Consider the following 18,149-nt stretch of genomic DNA (forward strand, 5'->3'; position numbering starts at 1 on the left):
TATCTTATGTGATCCCCATCTGGAGAATACTTACTCTTGCATCAGACACAGTTCTATTATGGTTCAGGGGGTTCCTGCTGCTTTCAAGATGAAGAACAAATATTAAGAATGACCTATAAAACCTCTCATGATCTATCTGGCCAAGCCCCCTGTTTCACCCTTTTCTCTGACATGCACCTTCTTTAGATTTCACCTGTCCCTAATTCCCTAGAGTAGGGACATTTCCCTATTATAAATTCTCAGTCCAGCACACCTCTCCTTCCAGCTATCATGGCAAATTATAGAATTCTATCTTTGTGTGCTTATTTGATTAATATCTAAGTTGTCCCCCCAAAGTCTCATGTCTATTTTGACTGTTTTCACCAGTAATGTATCTTTAGCAACTATCACAATGCTTAACACATTCTACATACTCAAATATCTCTTGGCTAAATTGATGAAAATGGAAATTTTGTGTGCCTCTCTGTCCATAATAGATTGAAAGGAGCAAATTATGGAGAAGATGAGCCCTAAAAACAAACACAACAACAGCAGTCTGATAATGCAGAAAGAGGGGAAAAAAACCTTATAAAAAGCAGACAGAAGAACTCAGAAATTATTATAGACTAGAGGCAAATTGTCCCAATAATTCTTAGAAATTAAGACATTTTTAAATAGTCTTTTATAACATCATTATAGCACAGTATGGTATAACAACTGAAGTCATCAGGAAGGGTTTTTAACCTATGATTAAGTTAAGAAAGAAATTGGCAATTCACCTTTAAAATACCTTAATTCAGTGTTTCTGTAAAGATTTCCCTATCATCTGGAAGTGAGCTTCAGTTATTAAGAAAATACATTTCATTTACATTCATCTTCCCACTTCCTAACAATCTGGATAAATGAAGTGTTCCGCAACCCCACCTTAGGATAAATAACCTTGTATTGTAATACTCCTCTTACGCTCAATTTGGTAATTGCAAAAAATTTATTTGAAAATTCCTCATAGTTTTTATATTCCTAACAAAAGGATTAATGTTATGCAATGCTTCACAAAGACTGCTGGAAAAAAAGATGCTCTGTGTTGAACGCAAACCAAATTTTGCCTCATGTTCCCCAAACAAAGCAAAAGAAGAAGTTTTCACTTGGATTCTAAATTGAAGATGACCTTGTGCTTTTTTGAGAAAGGCTGGCAGCTGAGGTCACTGGAGTGTATTATCATGGCCAGTGTGGCACTGTGCATGGCTCAGAGGCATGTCCACTGTGTGGATTACAGCCAAACAGAAAGAATTAGATAGCTCAGAGCATTCCATCATTTCATTTGAAAATAATGGTCAAAGTCATGGCCAGCAACCATTATAACTTTCATGAAAAAACAGCAGTATTCAATAATTACATCACTTCATATAGGCAGTTCAGTTATTCTCTGCCAATACTGTGAATCCGGCATATTCTGTATTAGTTTCCTGCGACACTTCACAGAAACAACATTTCTGCTTCAGCAATAGGCAAATCCCATCTACACTGCATTGTATGTAATTCTGTTTTACATGATGCAGCTCATTGCTTCAAACTGACCTAATCGTTGGAAGTAATACAAGGAAAGAGAAGATGCAAAAACTTAACACAGCACTTGTAGAATGTAACTCCCAATTATCCACTTTCCTCAAGTCAACTTACTGTTTAAAAAGCTTAAAATCAGTTTCAAAACAAAATGTCTATAATTTCTTCTTTAATAATGGTATGAACAAAACATCTCTTAAAAATTTAATTTGTTGTCAATGGTTCCAAATGAGCCTCCTAAGTTATTTCTGAAATAGTGATATTTAAGTAGAATATTTTGATTGACAGAGGCTTATTTTTAACTTCAGCTTCTTTCAGGAGCAGATTAATGGTAGCACACACAAAAAAATATATTTTGTGATTTAAAAGCAGGTGGAAAAACTCACACTTCTGGTTAAAAGGGGAACAGCTTCTAATCTTGTGCTTTCCAGTCTGTTTGAATATCTTCTATATATAGGAGGAAAAGAAACACACCCTGTCACTTCTAAAGTATTTACTGACAAAAAAAAAAAGTTGTAACTTACCATTAAAATTTACAGCCCGAATATAACCAAGTAGTTCTTTCCCATCAATGGTACTCATTCGTGGGCAAAGGCCAAGGTATCCAGGGCAGAGATCTTTGTGCATATTGTGCAGGGCATAAGCCATGGAATACACCGCATCAATAACAAATTGGACCTTTCCTTCCTGTTCATAAGATGAATCCCTCGCGATTCGCTCCAGCCCTGCAAAATAAACAGGAAAGCCATCAATTAGCATTGTTGGAGCCCACTAAAAGATGGCAGTAGGGCTAAGATTTCCATCATTTGAGGTCCACTTAATGAGACAAAACTATATGATTTTATTCCTAATGTTTTTAATCCTGTGCTTAGTGAGTCAGGTTTTTAAACTGAATACTGAATTTTGTATTTGGAATGAACAGAAACTATTTCATTAGCAACAAAAAGATATAAAGTAAATGAAAGACAAATAGCTTCATTATCTTTATTTCCACCTTATTGAGTCCTCTTATACTGTACATTTTAGTGTCTATATAACATTTTGGAAGTGACTTAATCTTTTAAGTAAAATGTGTAGATTGCTGTTCTTTTCATCTAACCTCAGCTTCAGGAGAATCATTTAATTAGTGGCCCCAACTAAGGTCTTTTTTTCCCCTCCCAGATCTATTCTTATTTTGAATGTGCTCTATTTGGGAACCCTTTTTATAAATATTAAATGATAATATTTCCTTAAGTGAACCTGGTTGCCTTATAGGAATCATTCAACTTAATTTCTTCTTGAACTCAATTTCTTATTTTTTAATTTTTTCCAACTTTACTGAGATATAACTGACATAGAACATTGTGTCAGTTTAAAATAAACAACATGATGACTTGATATATATAGCATATACTGAAATGATTACCACAGTTATGGCTAGTTAACATATTCATCACTTCACAGTTACCATTTTCTTTTTTTTTTGTGGTGAGAACTTTTAAGATTTACTTTCTTAGCAACTTTCAAGTATACAATACAGTATTATTAACTATAGTCACCATGCTGTGCAAAATATCCCTACCAATTTTCTATTTTAATTTTCTATTAAAAAGACATAAAGCTCTCAAAATGAACATCACTCAGAATAACTGTACTTGGGTTTAGGCACATTTAGGCCTGAGAACCACTGAGGATTACCTTTAGCTTAGTGTTTATCATTTAATATGTACTAAAAGCAGAGAATTAAAAATGGAAGATAAATTTGATTCCAAAATTAGGTGGTGTACAGTTAGTCAAAATCCAACATTCTCATTCTGAATATGACAGAACTGTGATTCATAGAGGTGAATTTCACTTGGGGCAAATAGAGCAGATAAGTGAGACACCCCCCCTCTCAGACATGAAGTCCAACATTCTTGCAATTCCCAAAAAAATGCAGTAGACATAAGGAAAAATTACAGAAAGGACACTGAGGTCTTATTAGGAGACTAAAAAGGATCTCCTATCAATACCACAGCTCCCCAAATGTTATACATCTGGTCATACTTGGAGAAGCCAAAAGTAAACACCTGAAACTTGCCCAAGGAGGTCAGTTAGCTACCTTTAACAAACAGCCCTCACATTCAAGAAGTAATTCTTTTTTTCACACTAATGCCTATTTCTTCTAAATTTAGAGAGTTGAATTAAAATGGTCATTTTACATTTGGGTTTTTATATATAATAAAGCCAGTTTGATAAAACCAGTGACTTTCTTTTAGATAAATGTAGTGGTCAATTCATTTATTTTTATTCATCCAATCATTGAACATTTTTTTCTCTAATCACAGTCACTTATTTTGTTCTGATCCTTTGTATGCTGTTGGTTGGTACTCTATTCTCTGTAGTCTGTGCTGAAGTTGAATTCTGCTCCTCCCTTTAGGACATGTCTTTCTGGATTTTTTTTTTTTGATGGCTGTACTTTCCATTCCCCAAGATCAAGTCTGCTTTTGTCCCTGCAACCTCAGAGTCCATTCATTCTCAACACCGTCAACTATCACTATTTCTGTGGTCTAGAAATATAAACTGGAATCCAAAATGTTGGTTATAGAGTCTGAAACATTAGATCAACTTATAGTAATCAAATTAATTCATTTTGGAATCTAGCTGTCTGGTAAATTAGTTTTCTCGGACTTTCCTGTCACCTAGCTGCCAGCCCACATTTCCAATTGCCTACCATATTTCTATGTAATCTGCTTCCATGTCAAACTCAGTAGATCTAAAACCAGGCTATCATTGTAGGGAACAACATCATTATTTCCCAAAAACCTCCTATTAAGGATTTTTCAGGTTTTAGAGCGCAAAGAGATAGGAAAGAAAAGTTCTCCTCAAAGAGCACTTTCAAGGTGCCAAAAGATATACTGTTCCTCCAACCTGCCTTAGCTGCATGATCAAAGCTAAGGTCCATCAATAGGGGCACAATCCTCTCCTTATCTCTATGTGGCACCTGTCTGCAGGGTCCTAAGATAGTACTGTTTATGTCCAGATTGTCACCAAGTGACATGAGAAAACAACCCTTTCAGCTTCTGCCTAAAATTTCTTTCCCATAGTTTTAACTGCAAAGTAAGTAATTCGTAAATAAATATTATAGAAGGGTCACAGCAACCAAAAAGAGTTCATTATTTCTTCAAACACCTTATCTGGTGACCAACTTCTCTGGTGAGTCTAGGATTAAGGGGTATCTCTGGACACGGGACCAGAACCCAGACAGCATGGGGCAGATCAGCATTGCTGCTCATGAAAAAGAGACAAGTGACAAGGCAGTTTAGTGATGTGAAACTGAAGTGACTACTTTTAGGATAGGTGCCTGGGTCTAAATGGAGATCCCTGTTTCATTTATTTTGCATCACTGAATTTGTTAACTGAAAATGAAGGCTATGCATCACAGAGCAGTTGTTGCATTTGTGATGATTTCTTAGAGATACCTCCGTGCCACTCCAGGTTGACTGAATCAGAATCTCCCAGTCTGGGAACATGATGAATCTGTAATTTCAAATCACAGATATCTAGTTGTCTTAGTCAGTTTGGGATGCTATAACAAAATCCCATAGACTGGGTGGCTTGTAAACAATAGAAATTTATTTCTCACAGTTCTGGAGGCTTGCAAGTCCAGACTCGGGGTTTCAGATGGTTGGGGTCTAGTGAAGGCACTCTTCCAGGTTGCAGGCAGCTGTTTCCTTGCTGTATCCTCACGTGGCACAGAGCAGAGAGAAAGTAAGCTCTCTGGCCACTCTTGTAAGGGCACTAATCCCATTCATGAGGGCTCCACCCTCATCTAATCCTAATTACTTCCCAAAGGCCCCACCTCCTAAGACCATCATCACGTTAGGGTACAGGGTTTCAACATGAATTTGGAGGGCACACCAACATTCAGTCTGGATCACCAACATTCAGGTTAGGTTATCCATATTGCTACTCTGTAAATCCCTCTGTTGGGCAAGAAAATAGATATGAGCAGGGTGGAAAGAGAATAAGGCCAGGAAAACCCAGAGTTAATCAGTTAAAGCTCAAAAAGACAGGAGCAACTTGGCCTGGAATGTTTGAATATTCCCCAGATAACGGAGGGTACCTCAGCATAGCCTATGTCTTTATTGTGTTAATCATGCAGGCACAGCTTATTTTTTAACTTTACCTGTATGCTGATTTTTTTTCTCCTTCAGCCCTACTCAAGTAATTTGCAACCAAGGCAACTAATTTAGCATATAGGCCCAGCTGTGAACAACATAGTAAAAGGCAGGAAGGATTCCATCTTAAAGATTGCATTTTAATACCCAGGAAGTGGAGAAGTAAGATTCTTAACTTACTCTTTAGCAAACAGACAATAATTCAGTCCACCTTGGGGGCTGGGCAGACAGTCTTGTTTGATATGCTCCCAGACCAAGAATGTTGGTATCCCAGGGAGAAATCAGAGCAGGAAGTTCTTTGTGTTAAGTTAATTCTAAGTATTTGAAGACCACTTCACAAGTCTGCATCCCCAGCCCTTAGTCACATTCCTAAAGAATCCTTAAAAGGGGGAATCTCCAACCTTTCAGGGCACTCCTCTCTCTGAGGTCACCCGCACTTTCTAAGTGTGTAACCTTTAAACTTTAAACTTTCTCTTTCTAACCTTTCAGGGCACCTCTCCTCTCTGAGGTGGCCTGCACTTTTTCTCTCTTTAAATAACTTTAAATAATCAACTTTTACTCTGCTTTACTACTGTGTCTCTGCCCTTCAATTCTTTGTTGCGGCAGGGACAAGGACCAAGGAAAATACACAACACTCCCCCAACACCTCTACTACAAACACATACACACAGACACATACATACACACTTCTGTGAACATTATTGTTTATCTGATTTTGTTTTCCATTGTGGACTTTAAAGAGAAGAGAGAATTTCTATGTCCCCATTACTACAGGATGGAACATGGACAGCAGCTACAGAATTGGCAGAAAATACATGAGCCAAATTGATTCAAAGAAAATAATGACCATGAGAACATTAAGGAATTTGGAAAATTTTTCACAGTCTATGGAATATATGTAAGAGCTAGATGTGTAGGCTACTTCATATTTTAAAATTGACTATCCCAAAATGTTCTGTATTTAACATTTGATGACTTTATTTTAATGTTACTATAACCTCTCTATCAACCTATAAAGATATTTCTAAGCATTCTATAACTAGAATACAGTTATGTACAACACTTTCCTGATAAATTTTAAAAGAAGTGCCTCAATTTAATAGACATATTTTTCCTTGTCTTTCCCTAAAAAATTTTTCAACTTCATATGTAATGAATTTATATTGATTCTCAAATACCACACCATCTTACTAAGGAAAATATTTACAATTTTACTTGTCGTACTATTTATTTCTTTGAGTAGTTATAAATTCCCAGTAGTCTGAGTGAAGATTAAAAATATCCAACATTTTGTGCTATTATTTTCTTTTAAAGAGTTCTGAAGGCTGTCTAGTGAATGCTACCACATGATCAATGGGCACTACAGGATTTTTACATAAGTCAATGTAAGTATGTGAGACAAAGAAAGACTGAACACTATTACCATTTCTAAATTTAAAAAGAAGTCATTTGATCTCTTTACAGTCTGTTTAGACAATGTATTTTTCTATTCCATAGCACTTCGATTTCATGATGACACTTGTGATTTTACAGGAGCTACAGTTTGCTCCTCACTTCCTCTATCTGTTTCTCTCATTCATCTAAAAGAGGAATTTAGAAGGCTAACAATGACTCATCAACTTCATTGGCTGTAAAATTCATTATGCTATAGTTTCTAAAGTTAGTGTTAATATAGTGCTATAAAGTGCTAAATATTGTCAAAGCCTGTATGTCAGCCATCCATGTAAAACACCGAGTGAAAATTGTGATGTGTTTTAGTGTACAGTTTAAAATTAACAACATATAACAAAGCATTTGTGTGGTGGGAGATGAAGTAAGTCAGCCTCATAAATTTTATAGCAAGATTGTTTTATGTTTTCCTTAATGAAATCTAAAACTTCTGACTCTATCTCACATTCCTGGACAACACAATAAATTATTCCTGGTCTAAGCAATACCACCACGTATGCCATAGGCTAAAGTCTTTCCCACATCAGAGTGTATCTTTTCATTTTCCTTCCTTTTTAGTAAAAAGGCAAATCTGCTCAAGTTTACAAAGTGCTGTATACATTAAAATGTGAGTTTCTAAGATGAGCCTGACTTGAATTTTAAATTTTTTGGATGACAGATTGTTGTTGAGCTTTGCTTTCTAAGAATTTCTTATTTCTCAGGATATAATTTAGTTTTGTAAATTAAGAGGTTAAGGGTTATTTTCTTATACTTGAAATTATGCATATAAAGCTTCTAATGTTAATGTAATGATGATCCAATAAACAGCTAGTCAATTCAGTGTAAACAAAAAATAGAAGTCATATCAGTCCTCTTGTTCCCAGGAAATCAAACATTCAATTGGTTGAAATTTTTATGACACTCTTAGCATGTAGTAGAAATAATCCCACACTCTAAATTTGCAGGTTAAAAAGTATTTATTTGGTTCCTCTCTGACTTCTTCTTAAGTATCAAATCTTAAGCAGCAAGTCTTTTAAATAATTAAACCATTCTCTTGGCAGTTGTGGAGAGGATGGCAAGAGGGAAAAAGGGACTTTGTGAACTGCTATGAATAAATACATTTATGCATATAGGACCAAACTGAAAAGTCATTCTGAACACCACAAGATCTCCACCCTCCCGGCTCCCTGACACGCCAGGGACGAGACTCTCCTGCTCCACGAGGTGATTTCTGCACCCCGCACATGTATGTAGTCACCGCATAGTGGCTGAAACCAGTGAGAACCCCTGACAGCCAGAAAGAACTGCACCACATACCAAAAAGGAATCACTATCAAGTCAGTAAACTGAAGTTGTCTTTTACTGAATATAAACTGATTTGGCTTCAAGGATATACAGGGCAAGGATGGGAAAGAAATATAAGCATGCTCAGTTATACAGGAATATCTCCTAAGCACTAGGATATGCAAATGATATGTGTACACCTCCCAAACTGCAGAGATGAAAACAATGGGCCCTGCAGTAAGGCAGAGATACAAATTGACTGAGGGATGCTGCAGGAGAAAGAGGACTGACCAGTCAGACAGACCTGGGTTCAGGGCCAGCTACACAGCTCAAGGCATGTGGGCTTGGACACACTCCTGAACCTCACAAATCCTGGGATTGCAGTTGGGAAGGTTGCCCACAGGGACTTCTGTGACAGTGTTCCCATCTCTCCAGCCTCATCTGCTCAGACTACCCCACCTCTCTCTGTCCTACCTTTAAGCTCTTGAATACAGCATGAGATCTCCAAACCAAAGGCCTTCACCTGGATGTTTTCTCTGTAACTCTCTTCATCCTTTCCCAGATGCCTCCTTCTCAGCCTCCAACCTTCAAGTTCAACATAGTCAAATCAAGGTAGGCTTGAGTAGTGATATTTAATCAACTATCAGATCACAGATCATCTTAAATGTTAAGTTTAAATACTAAATATTGTCCAGTTGGAAACAGAGAGCCAAGATCATTACTTAAAATTATTTAGGGGAATGATGCGTAAAGTAAATTAAAGAAAACATAGGTTGAAGATAGATACAAATTGGGAGACGGTGTGTATAAAAGGCAAAACAGATTGAAACAGTGGAAAAGATAAACAATGAGAGAACATATATTTCAGGAGTCAAATTGTCAGTATTTGAAAACCTGATCAAATATAGGAGTCAGGGTTGGAAGCAATCAACCACTCAGGGGTGTCGAGGCCAGGCAGTAGCACCCTGGCACCAGTAAGAGAATTTGGAAAATCAAGTAAACAAGAAGGGCTGCACTTAGGCCAACCCACCTGAAGGGCCCCCACCCATAAGATGGCGAACCTCCTGCTTCTCTTCCGGGTCCTCGGTTCCCGCCAGCACCACCTGAAGCCCAATCACCCCTCGCCCCCCCTAATCCCAGCACCTATCCAATGGCCACCAGCCCCGTAGAAGTAACAACACAATCACCCCATGCCCCTTCCTATATAACCCAGCACCTTTCCCTAATACTCCGGTGAATTGCTGCTGTGTGTCGCTCCTTTCCTTTCACCACCAAGACCTGTTCAAAGGACTGGTTTTTAATATTCTGTGTTTTTATTACATCCTCTAACATAAAGACTTTATATAAATCTGCTGAATTATTTAAAGACCAAGAGGTCCAAATGTTTAGAGAAATCATGTAACACACTTACATAACCCTGCAATAGGTTAAGCCACCTTGGAGTAAAGTACCTTAGACAGAGCTGCCCTGAGACCAGTGGCTTGAGAAGTCAGACTTACATTCCAGTTCTAACACAGTGACTAGCCGACTTCGGGGTCAAAGTCTTATTAAGTCATGATCTTATGGGCACTTTTTTACTTCTCAGTGGGAATGAGAAGGTTGAATATGATAATCAGGGGCCCTTCAATTCTGAAATTATAGATACTAGGGCATGTTCTCTTATTTCTATTTCCATGTTATACTCTTTCAGATCACGTGAAGACTGCATAAGGGTATGACAGAGAAAATATCACACATTCAGTTCTCCAAAACAGTTTGGAATTTCCAGTAACTGGGCTACCGTTGAGACCTGGAAATTCCACACTAACAAAACAATACCCAATGTCAGCCTGGATTATTTTTTTTTCCTCCATTTTCAGTCTGGTTAACTCAATTACTACATTTTCATTATTCTTAGACTTGAGCTACATATAAAATCTGGTTCTTCACAAAGGAGAAAAGTTATTTTTATTTTGATCCAATGATTAAAGAAATCGATTATGGAAAATAAGGTCAGAGAAGTGAAAGGTGACAATTACTATAGACAGGGCCTTTCACAAAGAGCACCCTTTTAGTCCTAAATTATTATTACTCTTTGTTTTACCAATAAAAGGAGCTAATGTTAGGCAGAAAGACAAAAATGAGCGGGATGAAAAGGAAAGAGGGACCCACAAAGATGACTCAGGTTGTTGATCAGATAGAGCCAGAGAGCCAGAAATGACTCAGAGTTAATCAGATGAAGCCACAGGGTTCAAGAGTGACTGAGGAAATGTCCAGGGACCCCCAGATAAGAAACATCAGAGGCACAGGCACAGCACAGCCCTGTCCCCATTTCACCAATCAGAACAATCCTAGAGAGCTGACAGCTCTCAATCAAGGGCCTCTCTGCCCTGCCAAAACCACATAAAAGAAGCCTCAGAATGAGCATCTGGGCCTGTCTCACCCTAGGCAGGCCCACTCTGCTACTGTACACAGAGTGTAGTAAAACTTACTTTGCTTTCTTGACTCTGGTCTCTTGTCTCTCTATGTCCAACTTCCCTGTGACACCGAACCGAGTCCTTTCCTTCCTAACTCTAAGACTCAAAAAATTGAATAACTGGCCCACGATCACACAGTTATGGCAGTAAAAGGTAAAGTTAGGTCTGACTCAATATCTCTGCCATTTACTATACTTTCTCCTCCTCTGTGAAATTTTCTTTGATTTTCCAACTCAGATTAAACTTTCACCTCTCTGAACTCCTGTTTAACTTTCAGCCATTCGATCCACGACTGCTTGTCTCCTAAATTAGGCAGTGAATAGAGATGGTGTGTGTGTGTGTGTGTGTGTATGAATCTTTACAGAGTAGTGGGGCAAGAATTAAAGAATATTATAAAATACTCAGATTGTTACAGAAATACTAATAAGTACTAATGACAGTATTTACATTGAAATGTATGAAAAAGGAGAAGTACATTTCTATAACATTTTAAGCATTTTTCTGAATTACAAAAAATTCATCTTGCCTGTGAAGTTCAGCCATACACCTGAAATAAAACTGGTATAAAATGGGTGAATTCATAAGCAAGGTGATGAATGGTTGTGGTGAAAGGCAAAGTTAATAAAGATTATAAATTTGTATTTATAAAAATAAATACAGCATTTTAGCTCTGGAAGTTGAGAGTGTATGTGTGTGTGTGTGTATGTGTATAAGATTTCTCTAAGAAAATAAACATCAAGCTCAAAAGAGAATTCCACAGAAAGATTCTGCCCTGTGAATGCTACAGCAGGCTTTGTCAAGCTGTATAAACAGATGTATCAGACTAACAAACTAATTTGAGTTTTCGCCTTAGATATTTACAAAGGGCAGAGAAAAATGAGAAGATACGGTGCCTCTGCTGAAAATCACCTGTTCTCTATCTTCTGTCATTTAAATGTAGTCCAAGAACTGAAGGCTCTTTGCTGCCTGAGGACACATGAGGAGACACTTGTAAATCAACCCCTGAAGAGCAGCACTAGAGCAGCCCATAGTAACTTCTCTCCTTTGTGCCTGGCAGGAAATGGAAAGGGCTTCAGGCAGGTGCCAGGTGTCCCCTTCAGGTGTTACATTTTCCATGCAATGTCCTAGGGTTTTTAAAATACTGAAAAACCTAAGGTAAGAGCAAACAAGATAAAGAGTTATCTTTAGGCAAAACAACCAGTTAAAAGAAGGCATTCCGAAAAGGAGGTTTTTCATAAATATATCCCTAAGTCCCCAAAGAAAAAGCATTGATTAACTCAAAATTGTGTTTTCTATACAATTACCTTAGATCATGCACTTTAGAGACAAATTTTGATTCAAAATGGTGTATAAAACTTTGATAACAGCAGAGTTAACTCAGTAGTTAAAAGTAGAGTTTCTCTCTTTGAAGCATTTTAAGTCTCCCCAATTGAGGACTCCAAATTTTCCTTTTGTTATTCCCCTTGCAGGAGACAGGACTTGTAATGCTGTCCCTGCTGCACCCCACAATATGTTATAGTCATTGCAGAGCTTGTGACAAGCCTAGGATTTGACTTTGTCTCTAACAGATTGTTTGTCCAAACTACAGAAGTAAATCAGTCTTAGTAGAAATGGGAGGGAAAAGCATAACCTCTACTCACATAATGATCTATTGCCTTATGGCATTTCTATCTTTCCCTCCTTGTTTTTAAAAAATAAGGTGATTCTGTGTATACTTTCTTACATATGCTATATTCACTTTGACTATAGTAAGAATTTCCCTGTATTGCAAGAAAGCATGTTTTTCATACTAGTAGTTCATTTAATGGATTCTGGTTTTTACATTTAACTGTTTCCCTATGCTAAGTGAGATATTTGGTGCATGTTAGGGATCTAACTTTATGTTTTCCAAATTATGAACCAGTTTTCCAGACTGTTTATTGAGTGAACATTCTTTTCCCCATTAAGTCATTTACAACACATATCAAACTCTTCCATATTCTTGAATATATATCTGGAGTTTCTGTTCTAGGCTACTTATCTCTTAATATGCCAATACTACCTTTTTTACAATTATCATAATTTTAGAAAAAGTTGTACCATCCATTCATGCAAATTCTATCCATACTCTTATGATTAAAAATTCTTTATTATTCATACAAATAAACTTCAGAATTATTTAAACTAGTTCCTGAAACTGGAGCTTTTATTAGAATTACATCAAGTTTTAAATTAGTTGCAGAAGACTTGACATAGCTTCAGTTCTAAGTGTTCCCATTTGGGAACACAAGATCTCCATTTATTCAAACCTTCTTTTGGAATCCTCAGTAAAGACATATCACTCACACATTTCTTCTTAAGTAACTTCTTGATGTTTTGTGTTTTCAAGGTTTGTGAAATAGAATTTTTTCTTTTTAACTGGTTATTCATACAATAATTCATAAATTTCAAAACATTCTTAATGCTCAATATTTTCCTCTCCCTCATTTAAGCTTAATGCATCATAGAAGGTCTAGACTAAGTCCTTTCTCTTTTAAAAAATAAGAAAAATGCATAAAAGCATGGGCTCTGAGATCAGACAGATCAAGATTTGAGACCCTGTTTCTGAGTCTCTGATTCCTTATTCATAAAATGGGAATTTATACCTAAGTTACTCGGTTGTTGTGAGGATTCATTGAGACAATGTAGGGCATTTGGCCAATTAAATAATGAATAAATGGACATTATTTATAACATGGGGCTATAAAATACTTAAGCTTCTATAATGTGCAACATTTTCCAGTTACACAAACAAAAAAAATCAAAATATAAATCCAGGATATGTGAAGGAGGGGAAAAAGATGGCAGCATGAGAAGTGAGGCAGAAACCTCCTCCCCAAACCACATGTTAACACAAAAATAAAGCAAATACAACTAATCCTGAAAGAGAGACCTGAAGACTGCAGAACAGACTGCCTACATTTGGGGAAAAGAGAAGACCTCATAGAAAAGGGAAAAGTAGAAGAGCTGCAATCCGGTGGAACCCAACCCCTCCCCCCATCCCAGCTCACAAATGGAAGGTAGAGAAATGGAGTGGGGAGAGAGTAGAAGCCCAGGACTGCTAAACACCCAGCCCTGGAGATCAGCTCTGGAAGCATTTACCCACATTGTATAGTGCTCTGGAGATTAGTTGGGATGGAAAGCAAAGACAGAGAGACTACTCGGGCAGACTGAGATTCCAGCCACTTGTGGAGAACAGGTATCCACAACAAGCCTCTCTGAGACAAAAGAAAGGCAGGCACTTTGAAAGACTTCCCAACAGCAAGAGCACCACCAAAGGGGGAAGGATTACACACAACTTGCTGCTCAGGAGAAAGGACAGGTGTGGATAAATCAGCCCAGCACACTCAGCCAGCAGGTTGGGAAATTTCAGGGGCTTTAGATGCTCCATCACCCTGGCTGTCAATGCAACGGCCAAGACCCCCACTGTGATCCACAGATTACAGCTCCTTCTTCCCTGCAAGTACCTGCTCACAAACCTGCTGCCCCCACGATCACACCAGGCCAGTCAGAGGGAGCCCTGCCTATTGAAGCTACAGGGGCATAATGCAGAGGCTCCTGCCTGTGCACTTGGCAAACTGAACTTGGCAGTGGAGGGAGGCACTACAGCTGGGAAGCAGGAAAGAGCTCTTGCATCCTGGCAGGCACAGGTGGTGCGGCTCACCAGTGGCCCCTGCCATCACTCCAGGTGCTGGACAGCTACACAGAGTAGAGCTTCTGGGCACTGGGGGGCATTCCCTACACAAAGTTATTCCATAGTAATCATTAGAAACAAGAAATGGCAAAAAATTTTGGTCCAAATAAGAATCCACCAAACACCAGAAAGAGGGCTACATGAAACTGAAATCATCAATCTTCTTGATAAAGAGTATAAAATAAAAATCATAAAAATGCCATGGAACTACAGAAAAAAATTCAATATTTCAGGGACAACTTCAAGAAAAAGATAGAAACTTTGAAAAATACAGAATCTTAAGTGAAACATACAATGGAGGGATTTATAAGTAGATTTGATGAGGTGAAGGAGATGGCAAATGAAATAGAAACTAGAGAACAGGAAAAGAAAGAAGCTGTGGCACAGAAAGGAAAAAGGATCTATGGAATGAAAGATTACTGAGAGCACTGTGCAACAAATCCAAATGGAACAATATTCACATTATAGGTGTTCCAGAAGAAGAAGAGAGAGAGAAACGGATAGCAAGTCTCTTTGAGGCAATAATTGCTGAAAAATTCCCCAATCTGGGGAAGGAAATAGTCACTCAAGCCATGGAAGTCCACAGATCTCCCAACACAAGGGATCCAAGGAAGACAATACCAAGACATAAAATAATTAAAATGGCAAATCATGAACAATGACAGAGTATTCAAAACAGCCAGAGAGAGAAAAAAGACCACATACAAAGGAAAACCTATGAGGCTATCATCAGACTTCTCAGCAGAAACCTTATAAGCCAGATGGGAGTGGCATGATGTATTTAGTGCAATGAAACAGAAAGGACTCCATCCAAGAATACTCTACTAAGAAAGATTATCATTTAAATTTGAAGTAGGGATTAAACAATTCCAAGATAAGCAAAAGTTCAGGGAATTTACCTTCCACAAACCATCTCTACAGGGTATTTTAAAGGGACTGCTCTAGATGGAAGTGCTCCTAAGGCTAAATAGCTGTCATTAGGGACAACAAAACCACAGTAAAGGAAGTAGAACATGTAATTACTAAGCAAATGCAAAATAAAATGAACTGTCCACAAAGTCAGTTAAGGGATACACAAAGAGTATAGAATATGACACCTAATATATAAAAAGTGGAGGAGAAAGAAAAGAAATTAGAAAAAAAACCTTTACATTGTGTTTGAAAAAGCATAATAAGTGAGTTAAGTTAAACTGTTAGATAATAAAGTAGCTGCCCTTGAACCTTTGGTAACCATGAATCTAAAACCTGCAATGTCAATAAGTACATATATACTGATAATCACCCTAAATGTAAATGGACTGAATACACCATTCAAAAGACACAGAGTTACAGAATGGATAAAGAAGCAAGACCCATCTATATGCTGCCTACAAGCAATGCACTTTAAACCCAAAAACCTACAAAGACTAAAAGTGAAGAGATGGAAAAAATATTGCATGCAAATAATAGGAAGAAAAAAGCAGGAATTGCAGTACTTGTATCAGACAAAATAGACTTCAAAACAAAGAAAGTAACAAGAGACAATAATGATAAAGGGTTCAATCCAACAAGAGGATATAACCATTATAAATATCTATGCACCCAACACAGGAACACCTACATATGTGAAACAAATACAACATAATTAAAGGGGGAAATAGAATGCAATACATTCATTTTAGGAGACTTCAACATGCCACTCACTCCAAAGAACAGATCAACCAGACAGAAATAAGTAAGGAGACAGAAGCACTGAACAACACATTACAACAGATGGACCTAATAGACATCTACAGAACATTCCACCCAAAAGCAGCAGGATACATAGTCTTCTCAAGTGCAATGGAACACTTTCCAGAATATATTACATATTAGGCCACAAAAAGAGCTTCAGTAAATTCCAGAAGATTGAAATTGTGCCAACCAGCTTCTCAGACCAAAAAGGCATGAAACTAGAAATAAATTATGCAAAGGAAACAAAGAAGCCTACAAACACTTGGAGGCTTAACAACATGCTCCTAAATAATCAATGGATCAATGACCAAATAAGAACAGAGATCAAGCAATATATGGAGACAAAGGAAAACAACGCAAGGGATCAAAAATGTGAGATACAGCAAAAGCAGTTCTAAGAGGAAAGCATATTGGAATACAGGCTTACCTCGAGAAAGAAGAACAATCCCAAATGAACAGTCTAAACTCACAATTAATGAAAACAGAAAAAGAAGAAATGAGACCCAAACTCAATACAAGATGGGACATAATAAAAATCAGAGCAGAAATAAATAAAATTGAGAAGAATAAAACACTAGAATGAATCAATAAAATCAGGAGCTGGTTCTTTGAGAAAATAAACAAAATAGATAAACCCCTACCCAGATTTATCACATAAACACAAAGTATTATTAGAGAATACTGTGAAAAATTATATGCTAACAAATTGGATACCTAGATGAAATGGTAAACTTTCTAGAAAAATACAACCTTGGAGGATTGACCCAGGAAGAAACAAAATCTGAACAGACCAATTACCAGCAATGAAATTGAATTGGTAATCAAAAGCTACCTAAGAACAAAACCTGGATCAGATGGCTTCACTGCTGAATTTTATCAAACATTTAGAGAAGACCTAATACCCATCCTCCTTAAAGTTTTCCACAAAGTAGAAGAGGGAATACTTCTAAACTCATTCTATGAGTCCAGCATCATTCTAATACCAAAGCAAGACAAAGACACCACAAGAAAAGAAAATTATAGACCTGTATCTCTGATGTAAATAGATGCAAAAATCCTCAACAAAATATTGGCAAACCGAATTCAAAGATACATCAAAAAGATAATCCAGACTCCACCCAAAAATGGCGACATGAGTAGGGTGTCAAAAATCTCCTCCAAAAACCATATATATTTTGAAAATACAACAAATACAACTACTCCTAAAAGCGCAACCAGGAGATAAAGTACACCAGCCAGGCTATATCTGTGAGAATGCAGCATCTCATAGAAAAGGGCAAGGTACAGAGCCATGACCCAGTGGGACCCAAGCACTCCCTCAACCCCAGTTTACCAGCTAGAGAAAAATAATCAGAGTGGGGAGGGAGTGGAAGCACAGGACTGCTAAATAATCAGCCCTAGTAATCTGCCCCAGAAGCACAGACACACATTGCATGGTGCACTGGATATTAGAGGAGTGGGAAAGCAAAATCTGAGTTTAAGACTGTGAACAGGTTCCCACAGCTGGCTGCCTTGGGACAAAAGAAAAGCAGGTGCCTTAAAAGTCTTAAAGAGACAACAGTTTAACAGGTGGACAACACCGTCCTGGCACACTCAGCCCAGCAGGCTGGGAACTTTAAGGAACTTCTGGCACCCTATGCCCCTGGGTGGTAACACAGCTCTGAGGCCACTCCCAGCTATAAGCAGCCTGCCATTCCTTCTTCCCTGCCAGCACCTGCGAGCAAGTCAGCTGTCCCCGCCATTGCTTCAGACCAGCTGCAGAGCAGCCACGCCTACAGCAACCACACAGCTTAACACAGAATCTTCTCCCTGCATGCAGCTAATGGGCCCAGACCCAGAGGCTGCTGCCTGCATGCAGTTGACTGACACAGACAG

At 37.8% G+C, this 18,149-nt stretch overlaps 1 protein-coding gene across 2 annotated transcripts in view; it reads right to left on the reverse strand.

Annotated features, from left to right (window-relative positions):
- GRM8 (glutamate metabotropic receptor 8) overlaps positions 1-18,149 on the reverse strand; it is a 759,463-nt gene that overhangs the window by 316,681 nt on the left and 424,633 nt on the right. The window contains exons 7-8 of one of the 2 annotated variants that reach the window (XM_036909118.2): positions 2,067-2,267; positions 1,732-1,989 (exon numbers count right to left, since the gene is read on the reverse strand). In XM_036909118.2, coding sequence (XP_036765013.2) covers positions 1,955-1,989; positions 2,067-2,267 — 236 coding nt within the window. In that variant the 3' untranslated portion in view covers positions 1,732-1,954. Of the gene's footprint in view, positions 1-1,731; positions 1,990-2,066; positions 2,268-18,149 lie in introns of those variants that run through there. The other variant, XM_036909115.2, reaches the window with a different exon arrangement.

The sequence above is a fragment of the Manis pentadactyla genome, chromosome 7 (genome assembly GCF_030020395.1).
Source record: "Manis pentadactyla isolate mManPen7 chromosome 7, mManPen7.hap1, whole genome shotgun sequence".
In the NCBI taxonomy this organism is placed as follows: domain Eukaryota; kingdom Metazoa; phylum Chordata; class Mammalia; order Pholidota; family Manidae; genus Manis; species Manis pentadactyla.